The sequence below is a fragment of the Nomascus leucogenys genome, chromosome 1a, assembly GCF_006542625.1.
Source record: "Nomascus leucogenys isolate Asia chromosome 1a, Asia_NLE_v1, whole genome shotgun sequence".
NCBI classification, from domain to species: Eukaryota; Metazoa; Chordata; class Mammalia; order Primates; family Hylobatidae; genus Nomascus; species Nomascus leucogenys.
Genome location: NC_044381.1, coordinates 69,909,542 through 69,928,362, shown reverse-complemented (window position 1 = coordinate 69,928,362; position 18,821 = coordinate 69,909,542). Strand labels below are relative to the sequence as shown.

General features: G+C 36.5%; 1 protein-coding gene across 5 annotated transcripts in view; it reads left to right on the top strand.

The window, feature by feature from the left end:
- Nucleotides 1-18,821, top strand: part of DDHD1 (DDHD domain containing 1) — a 122,607-nt gene that overhangs the window by 70,615 nt on the left and 33,171 nt on the right. For all 5 annotated transcript variants that reach the window (XM_030810666.1, XM_030810653.1, XM_030810658.1 and 2 more), the window contains 2 exons: nucleotides 563-710; nucleotides 15,354-15,460. In XM_030810666.1, the coding sequence (XP_030666526.1) occupies nucleotides 563-710; nucleotides 15,354-15,460 (255 nt within the window). The remainder of the gene's footprint in view (nucleotides 1-562; nucleotides 711-15,353; nucleotides 15,461-18,821) is intronic.

Genomic DNA, 18,821 nt, shown 5'->3' with positions numbered 1-18,821 from the left:
AAAAATAAATGTAAAAAGAATTTTAAAGTTTGATACAATTTTTATATCCTATTTTAAAATTTTAATTTCATCAATAAGTGTGCTTTGAATATCTTTTTATGTTTATTAGTCAGTTATATTTATTTTCTGAATTACCTTCCATAACTTTAGCTTATTTTGCTGTTTGAATAGTTGTCTTTACTTTTTAATTAGTAACCTCTCTTTGTATACTTAAGTAATTAGGGGTTATATTTTGCATATTTTTTTTCCAGTTTGCCATTTCTTTTTTCCTGATATTTTCTTATTATAGAAGCTTTAAATTTTGTATGTTCAGTTTCTCCGTTTGTCCTTCTTTCCTTCTATTTCTTTCTCTTTATGGTTTCTGGCTTTGGTGTTGTGTTCAGTTCACTTTATATCACAGCTGATCAATATATACCTTCTTACAGTTTTTATTTCCTCCCCCACAGCCAGTGAAATTTTTTCATAATACTCCTTTTACTTCTTTTTTTTTTCTTTTAACGTATCGTGGAAAATGCTATTTCTCAGATTAAATAGTAAACTTAGAATTATAATTTTTCTACAGCATCAAGTAGTGGGACCAGACTTCATAGAGGTTATGTAGAAGAAGCCACATTAGAAGACAAGCCATCACAGACTACCCATATTGTATTTGTTGTGCATGGCATTGGGCAGAAAATGGACCAAGGAAGAATTATCAAAAATACAGCCATGTAAGTTCTTTGATGAATACATTCTATATCTAATCTAGAATCCCAACTTTCATCCAGGGTATAAGAGATATTAACAGTATACTAATTCCACTGCATGTTCCTCCAGTGCCAACTATTCTAATACCTCTTAAGTCATAGATCAAGTATCTGGACCACATTTTGAGAGGGATTATGTCTACAGGATGATGATGATGTTTGATCTTTCTCCCCACAGTATGGAGAAGAGGGATAAGGAAGCCTTTTTTAATCTAATATATTAAGTTAATTTATAATCTAAGGTTGAAAGCAAGAAAAAGATCTAGTTTTAAGTTACATCTTACTCTGAACTTCAGAAACTAAGAATACTGCGAAGTTGCACAACTCTAAAAAGGCTAAGAATTAGCTAGTTAGCAGCTTAACCTATCCGATTAATTGCTACCCAAGGAAACTGAACTCTCAATTTTATGTGGAAAACAGTGGATTGTTTACCAACACAGCAGACAGGTTATTTACCTCATTAGTTTATTTATATTCAGCTTTATCCTAAAACTTTTTAAGATGTTTTAGGGGTATATGTGATACTTGCGTGTTTCAAAAACATTAACGACTTTGTTAAAAGGGCATGTTAGGGTTAAGGGTTCCACCACAAACTTGGCTCTGAGCTAGCAACCAGTATAAAGAAAAATATAATCAGTTATAGATGATGCCAAGAGAACAAGTCTGTTGTTGACAAGCCCAGTTTATTTGATTCTGAGGCTTATAAAGGCTTATTTGAGTCCTTATACAGCAAACAGTGTATGATACTAGGAAGTATGTCCTCAGCAACACCTCTATAATAATAATGCAATGCTGAGTTTTATTTCACTTTTTATTGTAATATCTCTTAATGCCAGCTAATGGATTAAAGTAAAAATACTATTCAACTTTTTTTTTATTATTATACTTTAAGTTCTAGGGTACATGTGCACAACCTGCAGGATTGTTACATATGTATCCATGTGCCATGTTGGTTTGCTGCACCCATTAACTCATCATTTACATTAGGTATTTCTCCTAATTCTATGCCTCCTCCATCCCCCAACCCCGGTGGGGCCCGGTGTGTGATGTTCCCTACCCTGTGTCCAAGTGTTCTCATTGTTCAGTTCCCACCTATGAGTGAGAACATGCAGTGTTTGGTTTTCTGTCCTTGCGATAGTTTGCTCAGAATGATGGTTTCCAGCTACATCCATGTCCCTACAAAGGACATGAACTCATCCTTTTTTTATGGCTGCATTGTATTCCATGGTGTATATGTGCCACATTTTCTTAATCCAGTCTATCACTGATGAACATCTGGGTCGGTTCCAAGTCTTTCCTATTGTGAATAGTGCTGCAGTAAACATACGTGTGCATGTGTCTTTATAGTAGCATGATTTATAATCCTTTGGGTATATACCCAGTAATGGGATGGCTGGGTCAAATGGTATTTCTAGTTCTAGATCCCTGAGGAATCGCACCACTGTCTTCCACAATGGTTGAACTAGTTTACAGTCCCACCAACAGTGTAAAAGCATTCGTATATCTCCACATCCTCTCCAGCACCTGTTGTTTCTTGACTTTTTAATGATTGCCATTCTAACTGGTGTGAGATGGTATCTCATTGTGGTTTTGATTTGCATTTCTCTGATGGCCAGTGATGATGAGCATTTTTTCATGTGTCTGTTGGCTGCATAAATGTCTTCTTTTGAGAAGTGTCTGTTTATATCCTTTGCCTACTTTTTGATGGGGTTGTTTGATTTTTTTCTTGTAAATTTATTTAAGTTCTTTGTAGATTCTGGATATTAGCCCTTTTTTAAATGGGTAGATAGCAAAAATTTTTTCCCATTCTGTAGGTTGCCTGTTCACTCTGATGGTAGTTTCTCTTGCTGTGCAGAAGCTCTTTAATTAGATCTCATTTGTCAATTTTGGCTTTTGTTGCCATTGCTTTTGGTGTTTTAGACATGAAGTCTTTGCCCATGCCTATGTCCTGAATGGTATTGCCTAGGTTTTCTTCTAGGGTTTTTATGGTTTTAGGTCTAACTTTAAGTCTTCAATCCGTCTTGAATTAATTTTTGTATAAGGTGTAAGGAAGGGATCCAGTTTCAGCTTTCTACATATGGTAGCCAGTTTTCCCAGCATCATTTATTAAATAGGGAATCCTTTCCCCATTTCTTGTTTTGTCATGTTTGTCAAAGATCAGATGGTTGTAGATGTGTGGTGTTATTTCTGAGGCCTCTGTTCTGTTCTATTGGTGTATATCTCTGTTTTGGTACCAGTACCATGCTGTTTTGGTTACTGTATCCTTGTAGTATAGTTTGAAGTCAGTTAGCATGATGCCTCCAGCTTTGTTCTTTTGGCTTAGGATTGTCTTGGCTATGTGAGCTCTTTTTTGGTTCCATATGAACTTTAAAGTAGTTTTTTCCAATTCTGTGAAGAAAGTCATTGGTAGCTTGGTGGGGATGGCATTGAATCTATAAATTACTTGGGCATTATGACCATTTTCATGATATTGATTCTTCCTATCCATGAGCATGGAATGTTCTTCCATTTGTTTGTGTCCTCTTTTATTTCCCTGAGCAGGGTTTGTAGTTCTCCTTGAAGAGGTCCTTCACATCCCTTGTAAGTTGGATTCCTAGGTATTTTATTCTCTTTGAAGCAATTGTGAATGGGAGTTCACTCATGATTTGGCTCTCTGTTTGTCTGTTATTGGTGTATAAGAATGCTTGTGATTTTTGTACATTGATTTTGTATCCTGAGACTTTGCTGAAGTTGCTAATCAGCTTAAGGAGATTTTGGGCTGAGACAATGGGGTTTTCTAGATATACAATCATGTCATCTGCAAACAGGGACAATTTGACTTCCTCTTTTCCTAATTGAATACTCTTTATTTCCTTCTCCTGCCTAATTGCCCTGGCCAGAACTTCCAACACTGTGTTGAATAGGAGCGGTGAGAGAGGGCATCCCTGTCTTGTGCCAGTTTTCAAAGGGAATGCTTCCAGTTTTTGCCCAATCAGTATGATATTGGCTGTGGGTTTGTCATAGATAGCTCTTATTATTTTGAGATACGTCCCATTTTACCTAATTTATTGAGAGTTTTTAGCATGAAGCATTGTTGAATTTTGTCAAAGGCCTTTTCTGCATCTATTGAGATAATCATGTGGTTTTTGTCTTTGGTTCTGTTTATATGCTGGATTACATTTATTGATTTGCGAATGTTGAACCAGCCTTGCATCCCAGGGATGAAGCCAGCTTGATCTTGGTGGATAAGCTTTTTGATGTGCTGCTGGATTCGGTTTGCCAGTATTTTATTGAAGATTTTTGCATCGATGTTCATCGGGGATATTGGTCTAAAATTCCTTTTTTGTTGTGTCTCTGCCAGGCCTTGGTATCAGGATGATGTTGGCCTCATAAAATGAGTTAGGGAGGATTCCCTCTTTTTCTATCGATTGGAATAGTTTCAGAAGGAATGGTACCAGCTCCTCTTTGTACCTCTGGTAGAATTTGGCTGTGAATCCATCTGGTCCTGGACTTTTTTTGGTTGGTAGGTTATTAATTATTGCCTTAATTTCAGAGCCTGTTATTGGTCTATTCAGTGATTCAACTTCCTCCTGGTTTAGTCTTGGGGGAAGGTGTATGTGTCCAGGAATTTATCCATTTCTTCTAGATTTTCTAGGTTATTTGCGTAGAGGTGTCTATAGTATTCTCTGATGGTAGTTTCTATTTCTGTGGGATCGGTAGTGATAATCTCTTTATCATTTTTATTGCATCTATTTGATTCTTCTCTTTTTTCTTCTTTGTTAGTCTTGCTAGTGGTCTATCAGTTTTGTTGATCGTTTCAAAAAACAAGCTCCTGGATTCATTGATCTTTTGAAGAGTTTTTCATGTCTCTGTCTCCCTCAGTTCTGCTCTGATTTTGGTCCCAGCTAGTCTGTGCATTTCGGTGACTAATGATATTGATCCAACTTCCTGAATCTATGTATGTAGCCATGCAGGGTATGATTGGCTAAACTTGTCATATTCCCAACCTAGAATCAGATGGAAGTTGCCTTCATCTTAACTATAGGAAGAGATGGAGTCACAGATAAAAATCAAGAGCTATTATTGGAAGCAGGATGAATGAATCCAAGGTGGCTCAAAAAAAAACCCAAGTGTCCACTACAGGGAGGATTGCCATCATTTCTTCATAGACAGGTTAATTTGATGGAAAATTCTACACATAACTTAGTAATCAGTGCAAAATATTCATATAAAAGGAATTCTGCATAATAAAAGATAGAAAGATAGGAAAATCCGTAGGATTTCTTACCACTTCCCTGCTTGCTGTCATTCCTAAGTTCAGTGTTCAGGCCTATACAAAACTTCATCCTTATCAGTGCCATCCTGAAGTTTGTGTGTACTTGTGATTGACTTGACAGCCTTTTGTTCTCTGAGGATTTCTTTAAATCACGTCTTAGATTCCTGGGAATAGAGAGTTTTCCCTCTTAACCTTATTTAGCAAACTTGCTAATGATTAGTTCAGACTAGCTTCAATCACCTTTGTTCCAGAAAAATATGTTTACCACTTACGTAGACTGAGAAGCAAATTTTTAGAAAACTTCTAGGAATGTCAGAATTAGTTTACTAAAAGGGATAAATGGAAGGCATTTTAAGTACAATTGGATTTACTTGTTGTGGAGTTTCATTACAAGAGAACTCTTCATAGAACTTGCATATCTAATGCCCTAAGTTAGTCATTTTACAGCTATAATCTTAGAAGAATATAAAGAGGTGTTCAGTTAAACACAGTAGGTTGAACACATGAGCTTATCTTACTCCCTCCTGAAACGTCTTTGAACATGATATAAAAAAGAATTTTAAAAAGCAAAAAGGCATAAACCCGTAAGTACAGAAAAAAAATGGGAGAATAAACAATAGTGACAAGAATATCAACAGAACTTATTTTTTTGAACAGGAGATACATACATGTAGTTCACAAAACAAAATATTAAAATGTGGAGTAAAAAGGCTGATTCTCATTTCTGTCCCCATCTTCCCTCATTATACTTTGTCCTTGTGTCCCCATTTAGAGTCTTCTAGATTTTCTTTAGGCATACACAAATTTTTTTCCACACAAAAGGTGCATGCTATAGACTTCTGGACCTTGTTTTTTTGTTTGTTTGTTTGTTTAAAAAATGTATTCTGGATTGCTTGAGCCCAGGAGTTCAAGAGAGTGTGAGTTGCCAGTGCACTGCAACACTGGACAATGAAGCAAGACCCCCTGTCTTTTTTTTTTTTTTTGAGACAGAGTCTCACTCTGTCGCCCAAGCTGGAGTGTGGTGGTGTGAACTTGGCCCACTGCAGCCTCCGCCTCCTGGGTTGAAGAAATTCTCCTATCTCAGCCTTCCTAGTAGCTGGAACTACAGTCACACGTCACCACACCCGGCTAATTTTTGTATTTTTAGTAGAGACAGGGCTTCACCATACTGGCTGGTCTCGAACTCCTGACCTCAGGCGATCCACCCGCCTCAGCTTCCCAATGTGCTGGGATTACAGGCGTGAGCCACTACACCCAGCCAACCTCATCTCTTAAAAAAAAAAAAAAAAAAGTATCTTGGAGATCACTGCATGATTTTCTATTTATATCTTTTTCTATTTTTTTCTATATATCACGCATATATTTTCTTAAAACCAATTAGTTTACCAGTTTTTTTCTAATTGAGAGGAATTATGAAGACTTATGTTTTATAGGTATTTAATGATCCTCAGTTGTACAGTAATTCTTAAATGCTATTAATCTCTACTCTTCTTACAATATGAAGTAAACACTCATTGCTCAGAGAACATAGAAATTGAAATAAGCTTATAACAAGACTGAAATCATGATTTTTGTGCATGCATAGCACAGTAATGGGTCATTGTCTGAGGTATAATATAATATTTTTTAATCATTCCTTTTTCTCATTTTCTCTATCACCCATTGGTCTCAGTAGTTCTTATGAGATATTTAAGAAATAGATTTTACTGTTTTTAGTAAGGCAAATTTGGGCATATAGCCGGAACATATCCATCTTCTCTATTCCCTCTCCCTGTCTCCCCCTTCCTCTTTTCCATATCCCCCTCCTCTCCCTTCTCTTTCCCTCACTATTTTTTCATTTTTCTTCCATCCTTTTTTTTCTTAACAGTCACTCCAGCACTCCAAATGATTCAGGAGACATACCTGTTTGATCAGTTTTTGATCATTCGAGAATTATGATAGCGATCCTGTGGAGTGAAGGATTGTATAAGTTTGCTTTATAACAAAACAACATTTTAAGCAGATGTAGTATTTCCAAGTTGAGAACTCAAAATTTGGGTTTCCCAGCTACATCACTGTTGACATTTTTGACTGGATAATTTTTTGTTATGATGGCTGGCCTATACATTGTAAGATGTATAACTGTATCCCTAGCCTCTCCTCACTGATACAAATAAAACCCTTAGTTGTTAGAACCAAAAATATCTCCAAACATTGCCAAGTGTCCCTCAAAGTAGAAAGTTGTCTATGGGTGAGAACCACTAATCTAAATGAACTCTTTTGTGTGCAAATTCAAACAGCAACACATGTACCACTTCCTAATTACTATATCACAATGATTTACTTAAGAACTACACAGCCATTAAAATTGAATGAGTGGGTAGAAAAATATTAGAAATTTTTTTTTTTTTTTGAGATGGAGTCTCGCTCTGTCACCCAGGCTGGAGTGCAGTGGCGCAATCTCGGCTCACTGCAAGCTCCGCCTCCCGGGTTCACGCCATTCTCCTGCCTCAGCCTCTCCGAGTAGCTGGGACTACAGGCGCCCACCACCACACCCGGCTAATTTTTTTGTATTTTTAGTAGAGACGGGGTTTCACCGTGGTCTCGATCTCCTGACCTTGTGATCCGCCCGCCTCGGCCTCCCAAAGTGCTGGGATTACAAGCGTGAGCCACCGCGCCCGGCCTAGAAATTTTTAAATATGTTCTTTCTCACATATACTCATATTTGTTAAAACTGAACATTTGAAAAGATGACAAACTTTAAAAATGTTTCTGCGATTACTTGAGTATCTGATGTAAAAAAGGAACTTTTAGACTCTGTGGATAACAAAGAGATCCTGCCTTCAAGTCTAAAGTTTTGGCTATCATTTTATTTTCACTGATGATAAGGGAAGCACATCTTTATTTTGGCAAAGTAGAATCTAGGCTTCTTAAAATGCCAACTTTGGGGATATGCAATCAATAAACATAATTATAATGCAATGCCTTTTAAAATATACTGAAAATGAAGATAGACTTCTCAACAAGTACTATTAGGATAACTAGATTTGCATATAGAAAAAAATAAATTAGATCCATTTCTCACACAAGGATAAATTTCAGTTGGATCACATTTAAGTGAAAGAAATGAAACCAGGACATGGTAGCACATGCCTATAGTCCTAGCTACATGGGAGGCTGAAGCAGGAGAATCGCTTGAGCCCAGGAGTTTGAGGCTGTAGTGCCCTATGACCACACCTATGAATAGCCACTGCACTTCAGCTGGGGCAACATAGCAAGACCTCATCTCTTAAAAAAAAAAATGGAGGGGGGAAGGAAAAGAAATGAAATTATACAAGTATTAGGGATTCTTTTAAAGGAGAGTTTGAATTCTTCTAGAACTTAGGAATAGAGAAAACTATTCTATGACTTGATCCACGAGAAATAAGGAAAAGTATTGATAAATATTATATCATCTAGGGAAAAAAATGGCAAAGAAAAACTAAATTGAACTGAAAGAAAACATTTTCACCTTACAGATGAAGGATTCTTAATATGTAAAATCATTCTAAAAATAAAAATCTCTTCAACTACCTTATAGGAAAATGGGCTAAGGATATAAGCAAGTAGTTCCCAGAAAAGGAAGTGGCTGTTAACCATATGAAGTTTTTTTTGTTTTGTTTTTTTGTTTGTTTTTGTTTTTTTTGTTTTTTTTTTTTTTTTTTGGAGAGAGTTTTGCTCTGTCACCCAGACTGGAGTGCAGTGGCATGATCTCAGTTCACTGCAGCCTCCACCTCCCGGGTTCAAGCAATTCTTCTGCCTCAGCATCCCAAATAGCTGGGACTACAGGTGCGCACCACCACACCCAGCTAATTTTGTGTTTTTTTAGTAGGGTCGGGATTTCACCATGTTGGCCACGCTGGTCTCAGACTCCTGACCTCAAGTGATCTGCCTGCCTCGGCCTCCCAAAGTGCTGGGATTACAGGCATGAGCAATGCACCCAAACAGATGTCATTTCTTAACTATCAGATTAGCAAAAGTTCAAAATTTGACAACATGCTTTTTTTGGCCAGGCTGTGGGTAATAGATGTTCTTGTACAGCTGATGGAATGCAATGAAAACGAGTATGTGGCAGTATCTATCAAAATTACATATGTATTTATCCTTTGACCCAGAAAACCTACTTTCAGGACTCTATCCCAAAAAATATCAGCAAAAAATAAAAGAGGCATGCACAAGGATTTTGATTGCAGCATCACGTAGGAAACTACTCAAATGTTCATGAATAAGAGATGGGTTGATAAACTACAGCTTTTATCTATATAATGGAGTAGTATGCAGTTGTAAAATCGAGAAGATCTCTATGTATTACCCTGGTTCTTTGAAAAGATCCGCAAAGTTGAGAACATTTTAACTAGACCAAATAAGAGAAAAAGAAGATCCAAATTACTAAAATGAAAAAGGAGGAGACATTACTACCACCAAAATTACAGAAATAAAAAGGATTATAAGGGAATACTATGCACAATTCTGTGCTACAAAGTATGTAACCTAGATTAAATGGACAAATTTCTAGAAACAGACTGCCAAAACTGTTTTAGTAATCACTTTCCAAGACAGACACAAACTAGGAAAACTGAAAACTGATCTGGTAACGAGTAAGAAATAGAAAGTCTGAGTAGACCTATAACAAGCAAAGTATTTGAATTAATAATCAAAAAACTTCCACCAAAACAACAAAAGCCCAGGACCAGAAGATTGCACTGGTTAATTCTACCAAACATTAAAAGGAGAATTAAGCTGGGTGCATTGGCATGTGCCTGCAGTCTCCGCTTCGTGGAAGGCTGAAGCAGGAGGATTGCTTGAGCGCAGGAGTTCCAGGCTATAGTACACGATGGTTCCAGTGACTAGCCACTGCACTTCAGCCTGGGCCACATAGTAAGATCCTGTCTCTTAAAAAAAATAGATAAAAATTAGCACCACTTCTCTACAAATTCTCTAAAAAATAGAAGAGGAAGGAAGATTTCCCAGCTCATTCTATGAAGCCAGTATTACCCTGATACCAAAAACCAATGAAAGCATCATAAGGAAAAGAAAACTATACCAATATCCCTTACTGAATACAGACCACAGAAATCTCAATGAAATGCCAACAAACTGAATCCAGCACCATATATAAATGGTGATATACCATGACTAAGTGGGATTTATCCAAGAATGCAAGATTGGGTCAACATTTTTTTTTTAATCAAGGGAATCTACCACATGTGTAGAATGAAGAAAAAAAAACACATCATGTGATTTTCAGATACAGAAAAGACCTTTGACAAAATCTCAACATACTTTCATAATAAAAGCACTCGGGAAATTAGAAACAGAAGGCAACTTTCTCAACCTGGTAAAGGGCATCTACAAAAAGCCTGTGGCTAAACTTATTCTTTAATAGTGAAAGACTGAAAGCTGCTCCTTGAGATCAGGAACAAGACAAGTATATCCACTCTCACCACTTCTGTTCAGCATTGTACTGTACATTTCAGCCAAAGCAATTAAGCAAGAAAAGAAATAAAAGGCATCTAGATTAGAATAGAAGAGACAAAACTATCTGTGTTTGCAAGACGTGATATTATAAGTAGAAAAGTCCTTTTGTTCTTCAAGGGACACTGAAGAAAATGAAGACAACCCTCAGAATGGGAGAAAGTATTAGCAAACCACATATCTGATGAAGGTCTAGGATCCAGGATATATAAAGTACTCTTACAACTCAACAGTTTTTAAAAAGGAAGACCCCGGTTTTTTTAAATGGGTAAAGGGTTTGAGTAGACATTTGTCCAAATAGGATATACAAATGGCCAATAAACCTGTGAAAAGATGTTCAGCATCTTTAGTTATTAGAAAGATGTGACCGTGAACGCTACCACTTTAAAGGTACCACTTTATACCCACTAGGATAACTCTTATCGAAAAGATGGAAATTAACCAGTATTAGCTAGGATGAAGAAAAATCACAACGCTTACATGTTTCTCGTGAGACCAGAAAATAGTACAGCTGGTTTGGAAAGAGTTTGGCAGTTCTTCCAAAAGTTAAAGTTAGTGTATGAGCCAGCAATATCGCTCCTATGTGTATACCCAAGAGATCTGAAAATGTATGTCCACAAAAACTTGTTAAAGAATGTTCGTAGAAGCATTATTCATGATAGCCAAAAAATGGAAGCAACCCAAACATCCATCAACTGATGAGTGGCTAAAGAAAAGTGGCATATCCGTATAATGAAATACTATTCAACAATGAAAAGCAACGAAGTACTGATTTATGATGCAACATAGATGAGACTTGAAAACATTACACTGACTGAAAAGCCAGACTCAAAATGCCCCATATTGTATGATTCTATTTATATGAAATGTTCAAAATAGACAAATCTGCTGAAAGTAGATTAGTGGGTGTTGGCAGGTGGAAGAGGGATAGAGAGTGACTGCTAATGGGTATGGTGTTTCTGGGGTGATGAAAGTGTTATGAAATTAGGTAATGGTGATAGCTGCATAACTCTTTGAATATACTAAAGGCCACAATTGTTTAAAAAAAAAAAAACCAATGAAGTTGTATCAAAAGCAACCTGGAGAGATTCACAGACCTAAAATAGACAATTTGAACCTTGGTAAGGATAATAACTACAGTGGATTGATATGCATCAAATATGCTTAAATCTGTGAGTTAGCAATGACATCAAAATATATAAAACCTAATGACTTGTTATTTTGAAAACTGTTAATAAAAGGGAAGAATTAACCATTTATCCTGCCTTTTCTAGATTAACTGTGCCTCAGTTCATGCAGAAACTATTTGGTTATACCCCAGTGCAGCTAAATATTTAATGTAAGGAAATTTCTCTTTCTAGAAGTATAAGCCTGTAAACAAATGAAGAGTGATGGAATTTAAAAGGCACTTTTGCCACCATGATAAACTAATGGATTTAAACAATGATCATCAGTAACTGCTATCATCACTAAAAAGAGAAGAGTTGTCTGTACCTATGTACGTATGGAGTAGTAGTCTCACCAAAACAGAGCTTGCATCTGATGAAGCCCCTATAACTAACTACCAAACTATAGGAAACGGGACAAAGAACATGTTAAATAACACCATAGAGATGCAGTGAATGAAAATCGGACTCTTGAGTAACTCTATAGGACACATACACAAAAAATTACAGGTATACCTCAAAGATATTGTGGGTTTGGTTCCATAACACTGCAATAAAGCGAATATCATAATTAAGCAAGTTGCACAAATTGGCTTCTCAGTGCATATAAAAGTTATGTTTACACTACACTGTAAACTATTAAGTATGTGATAGCATAATGTCTTTAAAAATCGTGTACATATCTTAATTTTAAAATGCTGTACTGCTAAATGTTGCTAACCAACTGAGGCTTCAGTGACTTTACAGCATCTTTTTGCTGTTGAAGGGTCTTGCCTCCATGTTGATGGCTGCTGACTGATCAGGATGGTATTTGCCGAAGTTTGGGGTGGGTGTGGCAATTTCTTAAAATAAGACAACAATGAAGTTAGCCACATCGATTGATTCTTCCTTTCACAGAAGATTTCTCTGTAACATGCAATGCAGTTTGAGAGCATCTTACCCACTGTAGAACTTACTTGAAAATTTGAATCAATCCTGTCAAACCCTGCCACTACCTTATCAACTAAGTTTATGGCGTATTCTGAATTCTTTGTTGTCATTTCAACGATATTCACATCTTCACCAAGAGTCCATCTCAAACCACTTTCTTTGTTCATCCATAAGAAGCAACTCCTCATCCACTGAAGTTTTCTCAGGAAATTGCAGCAATTCAGTCACATCTTCACACTCTGCTTATTTTAGTTCTCTTGCTATTTCCAATACATCTGCAGTTACTTCCTCACTGAAGTCTTGAGCCCCTCAAAGTCCTTTATGAGGGTTGGAATCCATTTCTTCCAAACTTCTGGAATGTTGGTATTTTCACCCCCCATGAATCACTGAATCACAAATGTTCTTAATGGCATCTAGAATGATGAGTTCTTTCCAGAATATTTTCAGTTTACTTTGCCCAGATTCATCTGCTGTCGATAGCAGCTATAGCATTATAAAATTTGTTTCTTAAATATAAGTCTTCAAAGTTAAAATTACTCCTTGATCCATGGGCTGCAGAGTAGATATTGTGTTAGCAGGCATGAAAACAACATTCATCTCCTTGTACATCTCCATCAGAGCTCTTGAGTGACTAGGTACATTGTCAGTGGGCAGTAATCATTTGAAAGGAATCGTTTTTTTTCCTGAGCAGTAGGTCTCAACAGTGGGCTTAAAATATTCTGTAAGCCATGCTGCAAAAAAGATGTGCTGCTATCCAGGCTTTGTTGTTCTATTTATAGAGCACAGGCACAGTAGATTTAGCATAATTCTTAAGGGTCCTAGGCTATTTGGGATGGTCAGTGAGCATTGGCTTCAACTTCAAGTTACCAGCTGCATTAGCTCTTCACAAGAGGGTCAGCCTGTCCTTTGAAGCTTTGAAGCCAGGCATTAACTTCTCCTCTCTAGCTGTGAAAGTCCTAGGCATCTTTTTCCATTAGAAGGCTTTTTTGTCTACATTGAGAATATGTTGTTTAGTGTAGCAACCTTCATTGATTATCTTGGCTAGATCTTCTTAACTTGATGCAGCTTCTACATTAGCACTTACCTCGCACTTTTATGTTATGGAGACAACTTCTTTCCTTAAACCTCATGCACTAACCTGCTAGCTTCAAACTTTTCTTTGGTAGCTTCTTTGCCTCTCTGTCGTTTAGAATTGAAAAGAGTTAAGGCTTGCTCTGGATTAGGCTTTGGCTTAAATAAAGGGAAAGTTGTAGCTGTTTTGATCTTCTATCCAGACCACTAAAACTTTCTCCTTATCAACAATAAGGCTTTTTCATTTTCTTATTTGTGTATTCACTGGAGTAGTACTTTTAATCTCCTTCAATAACTTTTCGTTTGCATTAACAAATTGGCTACCTGGTGCAAGAGGTCCAGCTTTTGGCATGCTTGGCTTTTGACATGCCTCCCTCACTAAGCTCGATAATTTCTGGTTTTTTATTTGAAGTGAGAGATATGTGACTATTCTTTTCACTTGATCACCTAGAGGCCAGTATGGAATTATTAAGTACCCTAATCTCAATATTGTTGTGTCTCAGGGATAATACGGAAGCCCTCGGAGCAGGAGAAAGGTTGGGGATTAGCCAGTCAGTGGAACAGTCAGACCACATACATTTATCGATTAAGCTCATCTTATACAGGTGCAGTTCACCATAGTGGATGTAATAATAATGAGAAAGTTTGAAATATTGTGAGGATTACAAAATGTGACACAGAGACACAGAGTGAGCACATGCTGTTGGAAAAATGCACTAATAGACTTGCTCCATGCAAGGTTGCCACAGACCTTCAGTTTCTTAAAAAGGGAAGAAAAAGGCAATATCTGCAGAGTGCAATTGTTAAAAAAATGAATGCAGTAAAACAAGGTATGCCTTTACAAGGCAAAATAGAGAAAGGAGCCTGTAGTAGAGACATGTCTTCCAATTGCAGTGCATGGATTGTATTTAGAGCTCAATTTAAACAAGTGTAAAAAATTTTAATATTATAAAATAATGTTTATAGTCCAACTGGGAAAATAGGACCACTGAACTACATATTTGCTGAAATTAAAGAATCATTCATTTCTTTGGTATGATAATACTGAATAGGTTATGTTTTTCTTATATTTTAGAAGTAGATACTAAACTACAGACAAAATAATGCAATATCTAGGATTTGCTTTTAAATATGGGGGAAGGGAATGACTACTAAAGGAATAGCATGAGCGGGTTTTTCTGGATGAACTGTTCTGAATTGTGTAATACTAATCACAAATCTGCACATTTGCTAAAATTTATATAACTGACACCAAAAGGGGGAAAAGGGTCAATTTTATAGTATCTTAATATTTTAAATAAAATTTTCAAATTTATATTATGGAAAGGATGATGAAGAGACCAATAGATTAAACAAGATAGGTCATGACTTGCTAATATTTGGAGCTGGGTGATGGCACAGAGGTATTCATTATGCCATTCTGTCTACTAAAAATTCTTATGTATAATTATTTAGAATATAATGTAAAAGCTTGGAATATTTGAAATCATAGATGGCAAATTTAGGAAAATAACCGCAAAACGAAGGTATCCTAGTATTGCAGACTTGCTTAGTGTGGTAGTCATTGGAATGTAATTTGACAAAGCTATAAGCAAATGGAAGTGTTATGATTAAACACATTTTATCTCATATAAATTTATATGTGAAGTTACTCTCATAAAGCTTTGTTTGCATTTTTGTTTGTTTTTTTAGGATGAGAGAGGCTGCAAGAAAAATAGAAGAAAGGCATTTTTCCAACCATGCAACACATGTTGAATTTCTGCCTGTTGAGTGGCGGTCAAAACTTACTCTTGATGGAGGTATATTTTGTTTAAAAATTGAATGATTTAGCCAATGGCAAATTTTTACCAAAATAAATGCAGAAAGTTTTAGAAAACACTTTTTGTTCATTGAGAATCTAGTGTCTTCAATTTAATTGTCTTGAGGTATACTCACCCTTTGTTCTAGATTATTTAAGAAAATAAAATCCATTGATTTCTAGAATAATTATACTGACTAATATCATTTGGACCACTATATAGATTTCATAGATAGCACTGTTTTCATGCATGCCCTCTGGATTGTGAGGGCAGGTAGAGGGATATAGTGGGAACAAAATGTTTTCTAAAGTTTTTGACACTAAGTTGGTTTGTCAGTACTTTAAAAATATTTATTTTCCACAATTCCATATGAGCTTACATTTTTCTTTCTAATAATTTTCCCCCCATAATCGGAAGATAAAAATCTCAGGTTTTTTGTTTTCCTTTGTTGTTTTTCATATGTTCCCTGGGCTGGTGAATTACAATCTAGCATAGAGAATTTGTATATTTGTTTAAGTAAAATCAGTTGTCTTCCTTAAAGAGCTGTCATCAACCAAAATATGTGTCTTTCTTTACACAAAGTTATGTCCGTTAAATAGTAAAACCACAAAAACAATGTTTGGATTGATTATTTACATAATCTGCAAAATGAGAGAGTTGTTATACTGGATATAATATTAGCAGCTGCCATTTGCGGAGCCTTTTGCTATGTGCCTGGCAGTCTGCTATGCATTTTACGTGGAGTATCTCATTTAATTGTCTCAAAAATCCATGAAATACCTACTTTATTTTCTCCATTTTACTGATAAAACTGAAACTCACTAAAAGGCAAATTTAAGAGTGGCAGGCAGAATCTAGCTCTGTATGATGCCAGATTCCATGTTTATCACAGTATTAAACTGCCTCCCTGGGTGATTTATAAGAATTTATCCAGGTCTGTGATTCTGTCTTATAGTCAGTTATGATTTATAAGGATTTGTCCAGGTCTGTGATTCTGTCTCACAGTCAGTTAGGAATGTCAGTTGTCGTTTATCAAACCCAAATTGCATCAAAAATTGTAATGAGTTTTAAAAAAAAGGAATGTTATTGACCAAAACAGATCTCAGCAGCAGTGGTTCATATGTAAAGTTCTAGTGTAATAACAACATGATCCCTTGAACTTTTCCCATTCATACAGGTAAATTGCTCAGGCTTCTCAGGAAAGTACATAATATGGATGAATTAACATTTAGTAAAACTCCTGAGGTTGTAATTTCTGTTAGGTTTAATCTACTTTGGTAGTATAAAAGGCATTCTGATGAGTGAAAGAAGCCAGTCTTAGGCTGGGCGCGGTGGCTCATGCCTGTAATCCCAACACTTTGGGAGGCCAAGGCAGGCAGATCATTTGAGGTCAGGAGTTCGAGACCAGCCTGGCCAACCTGGTGAAACCCCATCTCTACTAAAAATACAAAAAAAATGAGCCAGCGTGGTGGTGGACGTCTGTAATCCCAGCTACTCAGGAGGCTGAGACACGAGAATCACTTGAACTCAGGAGACAGAGGTTGCAGTGAGCCAAGATCGTGCCAATGCACTCCAGCCTGGGTGACAGAGTGAGACCCTGTCTCAAAGAAAAAAAAAAAAAGCCAGTCTTGAAAGTTTATATACTTTATGCTTCCATTTTCATGACATTTTGGAAAAGGCAAAACTTCAGGGACAGAGAACAGATCATTGGTCAGCAGGGGTTAGGGGAAGCAGGGAGGATTTGAATTTATAGGAGCAGCATGTAGAAGTTTTTTAGGGTGATGGAACAGTTCAATATCCTGATCATGGCAGTAGTTACATACAACTACACATGCATTAAAACTCAGTCAATTTTATTGTGTGTAAATTTAAAAATAATTTTAAAAGGGTGTCTACTACCTACAGCAAACATCATTGTGTTCTTTGGTAGTGAAAGGCTAAAACCATTTCCTTTAAATCAGGAATAAGCCAAAGATATCCACTCTTACAACTTAAATATTCTGCTTGAAAGTCTTAGCAGTGTAATAAGATAAGAAAAATAATAGTTACAAAGACTCAGAAACATCTGTTTTGATTTGTAGGTCATATGGTTGTCTACTCAGAATATACAAAGAATATACAGAAAAATTATTAGGCCAGGCACAGTGGTATGTGACTGTAGTCCCTGCTACTCAGGAGGCATAGGCAGGAGGATCACTTGAGTTCAGGAGTTCTGTGCTATAGTGCACTATGCCAATCAGGTGTTCACACTAAGTTCGCTATCAATATGGTGACCTCTCGGGAGCAGGGAACCACCAAGTTGCCGGAGGAGAGGTGAAAGAGCCCAGGTTGGAAACAAAGCAGGCCAAAACTCCTGTGATGATCATTAGTGGGATTACACCTGTGAATAACCACTGCACTCCAGCCTGGGCAACAGAGAGACCCCATATCTGGAGGGGAGGGGAAGAAAGAAAAAATTACTAGAATTAATAATATAATTTATTAGGGTTGTGACATAGAAATTCCATATGTAAACATAACTGCATTTCTGTATACCAGGAACAGACAAATAGCATCAAAAATACAAAGTTCCAAGAAATAAATCTAGCAAAAGAAGTATATTTATGTTACAAATTAAAGAAACTTAAAAGACCTTAAACACAACTGAAAGATAATTTTGTTAGATTGGGAAATTCATTATTCTAGAGGTGTTGATTCTCCCAAATCGATCTATAGATTCCATGTAATTCCAGCCAGGATTTCCAGAGTTTTTCCATGAAACTTGACAAACTGATTCTGAAATGATTATCAAAGAACAAAGGGCTAAACAATCAACAAAGTGAAGAGACAGCCCACCGAATGTGATAAAATATTTGCAGACTACCCATCTGACAAGAGATTAATAACCAGAATATCTAAGGAGCTCAAACAACTATATAGGAAATAATCTAATAATCTGATCCAAAAAATGTGCAAAAGATTTGGTAGGTATTTCTCAAAAGAAGACATACAAATGGCAAACAGGCATATGAAAAGGTGCTCAACATCATTGATCAGCAGTGAAAGGCAAATCAGAACTACAATGAGATAGCTCATCCCAGTTAAAATGGCTGATATCCAAAAGACAGGCAATAACAAATGCTGGTGAAATGTGGAGAAAAGGGAACCCTCATACACTGTTGGTGAGAATGTAAATTAGTACAACCACTACGGAGAACAGTTTGGAGGTTCCTTGAAAAACTAAAAATAGAGCTACCATATGATCCAGTAATCCCACTGCTGGGTATATAGCAAAAAGAAAGGCAATCAGTATATTGAATAGATGTCTGCAGAGTCCTGTGTTTGTTGCAGCACTGTTCACAATAGCCAAGATTTGGAAGCA